General features: G+C 37.7%; 1 protein-coding gene across 1 annotated transcript in view; it reads right to left on the bottom strand.

Moving 5' to 3' along the window:
• The window catches only part of LOC134424142 (cadherin-8), a 162,631-nt gene that overhangs the window by 26,849 nt on the left and 123,604 nt on the right, over positions 1-12,178 (bottom strand). Inside the window, exons 9-10 of the mRNA XM_063167664.1 lie at positions 8,329-8,450; positions 1,238-1,355 (exon numbers count right to left, since the gene is read on the bottom strand). Of these exons, the coding sequence (XP_063023734.1) occupies positions 1,238-1,355; positions 8,329-8,450 (240 nt within the window). The remainder of the gene's footprint in view (positions 1-1,237; positions 1,356-8,328; positions 8,451-12,178) is intronic.

Raw genomic sequence — 12,178 nt, 5'->3', positions numbered from 1 at the left:
CCTCACATTTAGGATGCTTAATTCAATTTGTGTTACACTGCTGATGATTATGAAATGCATTTTGAAGAGATTTGTTTTATCTTCTCCAGAAAACACACAGAGACTCATTTACTACAAGAAAATAGAGATATAAGTAGAGACACACTTTGTGAATGCTAGAAGAGAAAAACACATCTAAAGAAAATCAAAATAAAGGTTATATTTAAGCAGATTTAAGAATTTAGGTGCAGTGTCATTTAGCAAAACAGTGTCATCATGTTTCTAGGTTGGAACAGATAGAATAAAAAAATGCAAACAGTGTTTCCTCTTTAATTGACATTTCATGTATTGCTTTTACACCCCTGCACATACAGCACAAACATTCATCTTCCTATTAGTAATGGACTAAACAGGGCTTTACTTTCTTACAATTTCAAATCAGAAACTGAATTTGACCAGCATTCCTGGCAGGGTGTGCATTATTAAAAAGAGCCAAGATAAAACAACTTTGCTGAATATTCAACTACAAACACATGGAGCACTCTTTACAGCATTCTTGGGATCAGCCCTAGCTCCTTCTCTCCTGACCTTCAAACTGATCTGTGTGCCAAAGAATAGGATCAGTATAAATTTATTGCCCAACAATATTAAATGGGTCTTTTTTTCCCCATCACATGTGAATGGTCCCTTCTACAGCCCTGTAAAATTACATTTTGCCCTTCCAGAAGTGCTCCAAAAAACAGGGAGTCAAAGTGCCCTTCTGGGCTTTGCTGACCTAAGGGATTTCTCTTTCTAGCAAAAGCTCCTCACCAAAATACTTTGGAACCTTTATACACACAACAAACAGGCTGAAAAGGTGCTTTCTTTGGGAGATTTAGTAGATACTTAATTTTATGTTCCCATCCATAAACACTCAATGTAGGAATCAACATTTATTTACCAACATATTTTCAGATTTTCATCTTAGACCATATCTCTGGAATTTGAAATTAATAGGAATAATACAGACAGTAAATCCATCCTTTCCTTTTATTTAAAACAGTGAGCTGTTTTCTGGATCTAAATTCCACATTCATTTCACTTGCTTCTTACCTACTTTAAACTTATTGGAAATAGCTTAAGTGCTATAATGAAGGTATCATTCAGCAGATTATTTACATTTTAATTGCACAAAGGACACACTGGTAAAGTAACTGGAAATCAACAAACCAATTTTAAAGTAATATTGAAATACATATTTTCTATTTGTTCTACTTACCTTCATTTTTCTTGATGGTGAAATTTGGGTTGTTGACCATTTCAGGAAGAAGGCTGTACAGGAAATAATGCCCATTTTTAGGATCATCCTTGTCAACAGCACTGACAATCTGAATTACCTGCAACATAAATGGGCTCATTAAGTTTTCACACTCCTGATAAACAGACAGTGCTGGAAAAAACTATATTTATTGGACACTTTTCATTTCTCTCCATGCCAGATTTAAAAATATAATTTATAACTTTGCAAGGTTTTTATAGACCTTAGACTGAAAACCTTGGGAAGAGGAACTGTCTCTGCCCCTTTTAAAATAGTTCCAGAACAAAGAGCCAGTAAATAAGGAGAGACAGGTAAGAGAGGCCAGCAGAAACTGCTGGTGATTTAGACAAGTAATAAATTATTATTCAACAGAAAAAGCAAAACTGTGCTTCAGAAAGACCCATATTGCCTATGGGAAGCTTTCATTTACACGACCACGCTTCTCAGTGGACTTGGATTTATAATATACCTTTAATCCTTTCTCCTTCTCCCACCCACATTTCATTTCATAGAATAATTATTATTTTTAAAATTAATTTGGATGTGAAATTTTAGATAATAAAAAATCAAAATTGAAGAAAGAAAAAAAAAAAAAGAAAATATTGAGGGCTGTATTTTTTTCCTTTAATGAAAATAAAACCTCAGTTATTCCTGTACTAGGAAGATATGCTTGTTTGTTTTTTAATAACATCATTATTAATTAATGATTCCTAGAATAATGCAAGATAATTAGGTGAGAAGAGTGCTTTGGGTAGTTTTGATAACTTTGAATAATCAAGTAACTTTGTATGAAGTACTTCATATGATTTACATGACCAACTGCAGTGTCTGAAGTGAATTTACCTCCGTTTACAATTTTTACCTTTTACATTACCCAGCTGATCATCTTCAAATCATTCAAAGTTGCACAGGACTATGAAATGAATAAACACTATTTTAAAATAACCAGGAGTTTTGCGCTATTTTGCTTGATATTTTTGTGTTTCTTTGTGATTTGTTTTGTTTTGTTTTGTTTTGTTGGGAATTTTAAAATATTTGGTGCACTTGCTATTGATGCCAAAGGTTTTCCAGAGAAACAGAAACAAAACCAGCCATGGATCCAGATCCCACCCTCAGATCTGGCTTTCAGGGCTAGTTAGCTCATGCTAGATGGTGTTCATAAGAAATTTAATTAGAATTATTGACCTTTTCCATGTCCATTGAATCCAATAATAATTGTCTTATGTATTTATTTGCAATGTCTAAAGCAATGCACCTATAATTTCTTGCACAATTAAATTCAAATTAGGAATCACTAAAAATTTTCAAGTATAGAGTGAAAAATGGAAGCAGGGTTTGATGCTGTCCAAATTCATAGACTTTTATTTTAAAATTTCCATGTTTCCCTAATAAAATGACAATAATTAACATTTTATTCTGGTTTAACCACAAGGACTATCAGTCTGTATGTGTTATAAATATGACAATGGTCAAAATCATATTTATGTTCTTCAAGTGTCAAAGAAAGAACAAAAATCCTACTAGATAACCACAGGGATCAACACCAAAATAAAAATATTTGAAATCATGTATGTAAAAAAATGTTTGAGCAAGCAGTGAGATTTGTAGGACAACCCAATTTAGGAAGGAATGTGAGAAATAATTCCTAGCCTAATCATATTCTGGATTAGAATTATCATTATTATTGGTCAGCTTTATCATTAGTATTGTCAAAAACCTATTGAAAAAAAATTAGATTGATTAAATACCATATAAAGAGGGTGGGGGTTTTTTTATAACTGCATATATCAAGGTGGAAACCTTGACAGGATTTCAAACAAATGTATTAGAAGAGATGGACAAAGAAATAGGCCTAATTCAGCTTTTGCTTTTTTACTTTATGGGTAGATCTTCAATTTAATGTCTGAATAATGGATCCTAAAGTAGGAAAAATATAAACAAAGGGAAAATATCTAAGTAGCCTCTGTCTAGTGCAGAGCTGGAGCCATTTGCAGATGGATGGGAAGGATTTTCAGCTTTCTCTTTGCAGAGGTGTCAGGCACTGGAGCACCCACTGTGATGTGCCCAGGGCTGGAGCAGGTACCAGTAATTCATCACCATAGGGAAGTGCAGTTTGGGCTGGGATCCTGAACAAGGCAGAGATGTTTAGACAGATATATTTTAGAGCTGTTCAATTTTTCAAACACTGACAGAATGGGAAAGCAATAGGGAAAAAGGATTATGGCACAGTGAAATCTGGAAGGGCAAGTGCACGTAACAGGTGCAGTTTATCAGATTGTTATAATATTTTGTAGGTACTGGTATTCCATCCATTCCCTACATAGTTTATAAAATGCTTCTTTCTCTAAAATGCACCAAAAATTATATGCAAAAGATAGGCTTGGTGCAATACTACATTTGTTGTGTTACACACACATCACAGAATTAAGAGTTAGAGTTCCCATAGCAACCTTATTTCTTTGTGTGTTTGCATTAAGATAAGGTCTTAAAAAAAACCCCCACAACAGAAAACATAATATATATGCAGTGATATTAAACTGTGGTATCTCTTACTCGACAGGGGTCAGAAAAGTCCAGTAATTCTCATTTCCAAGTTTTTATTAGTGTGCTGATAGGCATATTTACTACTGCATGTTGTGTGCTCAGGCAATGGAATATTACTGAGGTAATTCTCCAACTCTTAATTTATGCTTCACAACATGGCTGAGAATCCCAAAATTACAGAATCACCGAGGATGGAAAATCCCTGTCAGCCCATGGAGTCCCAGCTGTGCCCAGTGCCCACCTTGTCCCCAGCCCAGAGCCCTGAGTGCCACCTCCAGCCCTTCCCGGGACACCTGCAGGGATGGGCACTGCAAAGCTCCCTGGGCAGCCCCTGCCAAGGCCTGAGCAGCCTTTCCATGGGCAAATTCCTGCTGCTGCCCACCCTGAGCCCAGCCTGAGGCCGTTCCCTCTGCTCCTGTCCCTGTTCCTGGGAGCACAGCCCGGCCCCCCGGCTGTCCCCTCCTGGCAGGGAGTTGTGCAGAGCCACAAGGGCCCCCTGAGCCTCCTTTGCTCCAGGCTCAGCCCCTTCCCAGCTCCCTCAGCCCCTGATGGGGCTCCAGCCCCTTGCCCAGCTCCATTTCTTGCCCTGGACACACTCCAGCATCTCCAGGGCTCCCAAAACTTCCCCCAGTTCTGGAGGTCCTTCAGCAGGGCCAGCGCTGCCTTGGTCCTGTGGCCACCCCAGGGCTGGCACAGCCCAGGTGCCATTGGCCTCCTGCCCATTAAAGATTTCTTTTCTTTCCTGTAACAACACGCACCCCAAAGTTGTTCCACTACAGAGAAATTGGTCAATAAAGAAAATAAGAACTGATTTTTTTTTTCACTACATATCCAGTGGAAGTTAATAACCCTTTGGCTGTTCAGTCTTGAAATTTCTGAAATTCTTACATGTAAAATTCCAACTTTGATGTTGTATTAATACTTCATGCATGCATTTTGATTCTGTACATACATTTAGAAGAAACTTAGCAAAGCAGCATATTTTGTTTAGCAGACAGCACTGGATTGTAATGAATAGTTAAATGGTCCCCTAGGACAGCTTGACTTTCTAATTTGTAGGATTGTATTGCAGTTCTACAAAGCTACATGTGTCTGAAATTATATCTACAAGGATAAATAGAAAAACAAAGTTATTTTCAATACATCATAACTATCTATGTGCAATTTTAGTACATGGTACTGTTTAAAAGACAGTTCCTGTGATGTAACTTGTTAACCTCACTTAGAATGGTTCTTTATCACTAATAAACACTTTTCTGGTTTTAATCAGACTGATGTTCCAACTCTGGAAAAGCTTTTGCAGTCTCATTGCTGCTCATGGTTATTTCTGCATTATTTTGCAGACTCAAAGCACCATAAGAGTAGAGTCACTACAAAGTAATTTTAACTTTGTCTGAAGAGTCAAATGCAGGTTCTGGCAGTAAAGGGATGGCTCTAGCTGAAAAGACAAAGATCTACCTGAAGATTTCCCCCATTCGAAAGAAGAACAATCTAATAGGAGAAGTGAATAAAATAGAGACAAATTGTGGGAGGCTGGAGGAGCAGTGTGCTCAGTTTTATATTGCTCCAGTTTAAAGCCGCCTTCAGCTCTCATATATCGCTGTCTGCACTATCAAGTGAAGATTTTGTAGCTTTGTTTCCAGCAAACAGCACTTCCCTGGAAAAGTCTGAGTATGGACTGGGGAAATGCCAGTGAGGCACTTTTCTTACTCAGCATTACAGAAGTTTAGTTCCAGGTCTACAGGAAAATAATTTTATTGTGCTGGAGAACAATCAACAGCACAGCTATAGTCAGCAAACCATGAATGTTCTGGTTTTAGTAATTGGAATTATGCAGAAAAAAAGGGGCAATAGAAAAAGGCAAGAGGTGATTTGTGGGTAACTTAGAGGTACTGTAACAATACATCCAAATTTTTGGAGTTTGTTGTTTTTTCCCCCCTATAACTGACAAAACCCACTTCTGGCAGCTCTCTGTTGTGTGTAAAAATGTGAGAGGAGCACAGAAATACATGCATAGACAAATAGATTTCCTTCTCCCTCCCTTTCCTCTCCTATCAGCCTGTGGCACCTTTACTCAGAGGTAGGTCAAGGCAAGGAAAATGCATCTGGCAGCTTTACACATCAAGAGTTTTTAATCCAATGTGTCACCTCACTAGCAGCTGTACTTGCCCTGCAATTACATCAGAACCCAAAACAGAACACTTAGAAAGTGAACTGGAATAGATGGTGCAATGCATTTAGTGGCTGCACATAAGGTTTTACCAATAGATCAAATAAAATCTCCTTTATGGTAAATCAAATTTGATTTACACTTAGATTTAAATGGAACTGCAAATGTCAACAGACAGGAATATCTTAAGACAATTGCACCTTTCCTGCACATGTAACATTTGAGTTTAAACTTTGGACAACCATCCAAATTAGGCTTTTGCTACTAGTAGTATCTTTCTCATATCACCTATTTCATAACAGAGATATATGTAGTTTCTTGAATTCTATATCCTGACTTATTAATAGGATTTCTTTCAAAACTTGAATCTAGAAATAAGCATAAGAAAATACAATAAGGCAGTGGAGTTACTAAAATCTTTACAGGAGCTGATGATTTTTGAATGACACCTTGAATTCAGAACCTAACCTTGGAGATTATTCTGGACTGGTTACTGTTCCAGTAGTGCTATTTGTTTAAACACAGAATAAATTACAGGATCAGTGCCACCTCATCCATGCTGGCAGCCAAATATTTAATAACCATCTGTAAAGTTCACACAAGGATTCATGCTCAAGAGTGACATCTGCCATCAGATCAAGAGTGTAAGAGGCAATGGTAGATAAAGAATATCAAGCTTCAATGAAAGTTTTCTCTAAGTGCTTAAATAAAAGCCTCTTTTACCTGCTGACTCTTATTTAATCATCTCATTTATTGTTTTATTCCAAAATGAAATGTGAACATTTTTCACTATCTCTTAAACCATCTGAAATTCAATGGGAATACCTAGATAAATGCAGTCAGAAAACACTGTACAACAGAACTTTCCGATTTTAGGGAAGCTCACTGAATCTTGGATAAAGGTGTAGTCATTAGGGTTTGATCTATCCTGGAAAATGCAACTACTCAGCATCAGAAATCCACCCTGAGCTAAACAGAAATCCACTCTGAGCTAGAACTGAATTGCCAAGTGTAACATGACTGTTTTGCCCATAAGGGCACATCTCCTCTTCAATGGACAGAGAGAATTCTTATTCCTTAAGTAGCACATTTTTGACACCATTTTACTAAACAAAAAGGGGTTCTAGAAGTCAAATCATCCTCTGTAACAACACAATCCTGTATGCAGAGCTGGGTTGTCAGACACTGCTATATAGGTTGTCATTTGATACTGCTGAAAAGAAAATAACTTCTAACTCTATTGTCAGGTAACCTTCTTTAGAGAACAGTGAATTTAATGTCTAACACCCACATGAGACACAGGAATAGTTGGATTAACAAGCCATGTCATGCTGTCAGCTGCTGTTTATTTACATAAAATGTCACAATCTAGAAATAAATTGCAAGGTTTAAAAACATCGAATTGTGTTAACACCCAGTGTTTCTCTTGCTGGACAAAAGTTACATCTCATTTACACTGCATTACTTTCTAAATGTCTGTGCATATTCTTGAATCTTCACCTTGTTATTTAGGTGGCATATGAGATATTCTTCTCTATTTCTGTACATTTGTCCTTCAAAGTGAATACCTTTGAACAAATCTGTTTCATTTCTTTAAAAAAGACTAAACAGTTTAAATCTTGCTTCTGACATGTTGCTGTTGACCTCACCTTGGAGACTGTTGTGTTTCTTCACCAAGCTTTTTTTCATTAAATGAAGAAAGCAATAACATTTTTTATATTTCTTTAATATAATGAATACTTGAACTTCTCTTCTCCAACACCATCTTCAAACACAATTACAATTTACTTCACTTTCCATCAAGTTGTGGTTTGCTCTTTAAGTTTTTTCCCAATTGTCATAGAAAAATAAGGACTGAATAGAGATTATAATGAGATAAGGTCAAGGAGAAATGGGTTTATTTTTTTAACTGTTTATTCTACATTATATCTGGGAGCAGCTGCAATGTAGGTCAATAACTGAACTGGAATTCAGGTTGGATTATACTTTCACCTACTAACACACATGAACTTACAAAGTGCTGAGCTCCATCACAGAGTGTGATGTTGGCAGCTTAAAGACACTCAGGATTTTTTCAGGATATTGTCCCAAAGTACTCACCTTTCATTTAAAACTAAATTCACCTTTAATTAAACTCGCCTTTAATTTAAACCTAAAGGGGAAAAGTTTATTTAATTATAGAAGACATCCCATGTAAGTGATCATGGGTTTATCTTGAGTTAATGCTAAGAGCTGTTAGCATGAACACATAGGCACCCATCTTGGGAATAAAGATGACATAAGATGACAGGGAGAAACTCCAGCCCAATCTCACACAACAAAAACCTGGGATACTCACCTGTCCAGGCTTGCCATTCTCACACAGGAAGGCCTCGTGCTCTGATGCAAACTCAGGGGCGTTGTCGTTCACATCCAGAACTTTGATAGCAACAGGCACCCGGGACACCTGGCTGTGGTTCCCTGAGGAAAGAGACCAAAGGACCCAAGGTAAGCATATTTAATTTAATTGGGAATTAAATACAGCACTGCTGGCACTGTCAGCGTGCTCCTCCTGACTGCTGCCCTGGCTTAATTGGGCTGCCTCATCTGCAATGGATCGTGGAGTTGGAGAGCAGCTGAAGAAGGACGGCCAGGCCTTGGTGGCTGAAAAGAATAAATAGATCCCTGCTGCAAACTGCATTTGTTGGAGATTAGCTCAATGAAGACCTTTCTAGGTCTAAATTGGTAAGATTTTTCTTTGATGAAGTTTGTATTGTTTTATTGATAAAGTCCATTATATATGGAAAAGGGAAGGCTGCAAACAGCAGAGATTTATTTCTTTGTTTATCTTTGGCAGAGCACAGCACATTTTACTCCATTAATTGTTCTGACTGCACATCTATTATCTCTTCATTGCAAACACAGTTAAAGTACTGACCCACATTGGGAAAAAGATGGATGGGAGACTGACAGGCAGGAAACTAGACAGTAATTTGGACAATTAAAGCACTTTGATCATCTACCATTGACCAAAACTGTGACCTGTGAACTTTTTTCACTGAAGTAACAACTCATTATTTATAATATAGAGCTATTTTGCATAAAATTGCTTATCACTGTGAAGAGCAAAATGAGCTGTAAGGCAAGAAAAGCTAAACCAACAGTTTTCATCTACTTTGAATAGCTTTCAGAGGCAGCTGCCTGTGTCTTTCCCTCAATTCAGCATCGTTAATTTGCTCAGAGACTACTTATAAATATTTTAAATTATTTTTCCCCAAGGAGCAAGCCCATGAATTTAAGTTGAAACTGAGGTCACCAGCTGATTTGGAGAGTTGATAAACTGTTCCACAGCACATGCACACCTCCACAGGTACCTCAACCCCAGTGTCAAAGTCCATCTCCTGGAGAATGTCATTTTCCAGTGATGGTGTTCTACCTCATTTGTATCATCAGAAATGAAAAATCTCAATATTCAGTGCACTTCTCAGTACAAATGACTACAAAGTACAAGAACAGGCCCCACCAGTGCTCAGGGACCAACTGGTGGCAGCCCTACAAATGGCAGAGATGAATAAAGGCAGAATCACCATATACACTGTGGGTTTTGTGGTTTCCATCAGGATTAATTCTGTTGTGACCTAATCAAACCTGATATTTTACAGCCCTGTTTCCTCCTTGTATGCTAAAGACATCCACAAGATGGGAGGCTCCACCCATAAATCTAAATGTGCAAATTTCAATTGCTCTACTGACCTTGAAATGGCATAAAAATAACAATTTAAAAAATGAAAACTCAAATATGCCAGTGCTATAAAAGGCTTTCTATCTCTAGGATTGTCTGAAACATCAAAATTCCTCCTGGACAGGACATGGAAGATCACCACACGTCAGGATTTCAACGTTTTCCATCTTAGAGAGCCAAAAGTTTTAATATGGAAAGAATATTAAAGAAGAAAAGGAAACACCCACCAAAATATTACATGAGCAATATTTATATTCATTTGCATCTTATGATCTTACTTACTAACAGGTAAGGAGAGCACTTATGGCATGAAATAATGATGTATTTGAAACCAAATAAAACCTAATATGCAAATCATATTCCAAACATTTTAAACACTTTTTTTATCTTCACTTAATAAAAATACAGACAATGAATCTCAAGCTTATCAGAATTCTCAGCACTAGTGTCATATTTAAACACTAAAGATTTACTTTTATCTAAATTAATGAAATGATGGCAGTTCAAATTTTAAAGACATTACAGAGAAATGTAATTAATTAGATAAGCTTCTAAAGAAATTATTCATGTCCCTTGTGACTGCCCCCAAAATGTTTGTCTTTCATCAGAAATACAAACATTAAATTTAAAGATATTATAATTAGAAATTTGATGAGAATTCATTTAAAAAATTAATTTACTAAACACAAGAGAGACTCAGCTGGTTTGGAAATCTCCAAACAAGGGGATATCCACTGCCTTTTAGGGTTCCTGCGACTGTGGTGAAATTTGTTGTTGAGAAAGAGAGAGAGAGATGGGAGAGGGAAATGTATCTCCAGCTTGTACTGCCCACCACCCTGTATACACTGCATTATTTTGCCATTCCAGACTTCCCAGAGTGTAGGAGTGATGGGGGTAGGATGGTTGGGACAGAAGGAGAGCAGAGATCTCTGCAGCCAGGTCTGGAACTTGTGGTTTATTGCACAGGGCCTGGGTGCAGGGCCCTGCTGGGAGCTGCCAGCCACAGCTCAGGGCAGGCTGAGAGAAGAGAGGGGGAGAGAGGATGAGAGGGTAAGGGAGTAAAAAAGGTAACAGAGTAAAAGGGCAAGAGAATAAAAGGGGTGAGAGTTAAGTTCCCGTTACAATACAATAACTCTTCTGTGCTGAATATTGTAATTCTCACTAACCAATCTAGTACAAGATACAAATCCTACAGCATTTTCATACAGCCTATAAGAATCACTACATTACCACACTATGTTACATTTTAAACCCTAAAAACTCCTCTTTGGGCCTCTTCTGCCAAGCTGTAGGGTCTGCTCTGACCCTTGGGCCTGTCTGCAAGCAGAGGGTGTTGTTCCATCAAAAGGGAATTACCTTCAGCCAGCCACACCATTGTTTTCCAGTTGTTCAGTAACTGAGGTATCTCAAAGCTTGCTTTCATTTCAATCTCATTTATAGTTTCCATATTCTCAAAATCTTTTGCCAGTCAATCATATTTATAAGGCTTTCCTGTTTCATCTTCCCCAACACCAGGGAAATTCCACTTTGTGCTGAGTATTTTCCCCCACCCTGAGCACACCTATTCAGACACATTAGTGAGTCCTCTCTAAGCAAACCCAGGTTGAAAACACCATCAGGATGGAACAGTTCCATCTGTTCCTCTCCATACGTTTCATGTCTGCAGACTCTCGGTGCTGAAACATGAACAGAGGATGTCCAAGCTTAAACCCAGACCTGCTGGCAGTGCCCCAAATGCTTGAACTAGGAGAAGGGAGGGATTGGAGTGGATCCAGGCTGGTCACAACCTGCCCCATCTGCATGGTCGCTGCCCTTCAGGCCCTTGGGTGTCTCCCTCGTTAGTATTCAACATTCAGAACTTTCCCTCATTTGTATGAATGGACAGTCAGTTCTTTCTGAGCTAGGAACAAAACTGAGTTTAATTGCTGCGTGGGTTTTTGTTTAGTTTGGGCTTCTGCCCAATAAACCCCTCAGTCAGTAGATTTAAGGGAGACTAAATCTTCTTGCATGCACCAGGTGGACAGCTAGACTGACTGCTTAACTTCCAATCTGTTATTTTATGCAAAATCATAAAAAAAAAGGGTAAAGTTAGAGACTCTCTGAAAAACTAACCAAATTTTTAAATCTTTATCACCTGTATTTATTGTGATGCACAGTTTGAAAAGATCTACCTTGAATTTTGCAATATAAAAGTATCATTAGGGCTGTCACTTAAGAAACATCAGCTTTGTTTGAAAATTTAATGCTCTGAGGTGCAAGATTGAAAAATATTGACAAAATTTCCACTAGACTAATTAAATAAAAGTCTTTTCAAGCTAGGGCTGTCCAGAAAGACTTAGTAATCTGAGGTCATCACTCTGTGCCTAGATGAGCACAGAACACACTAGACAGATCCAAGGAAAGGAAGACTCAGTGCAAAAATAACTACTGGAACTTAGTTTGGGTTGATAAATAAACGTCCAAAAAT

Source organism: Melospiza melodia, chromosome 13 (genome assembly GCF_035770615.1).
Source record: "Melospiza melodia melodia isolate bMelMel2 chromosome 13, bMelMel2.pri, whole genome shotgun sequence".
NCBI lineage: Eukaryota > Metazoa > Chordata > Aves > Passeriformes > Passerellidae > Melospiza > Melospiza melodia.
Note: the sequence above shows the minus strand (reverse complement) of the source record. Positions and strands in the feature narration are given on the sequence as shown.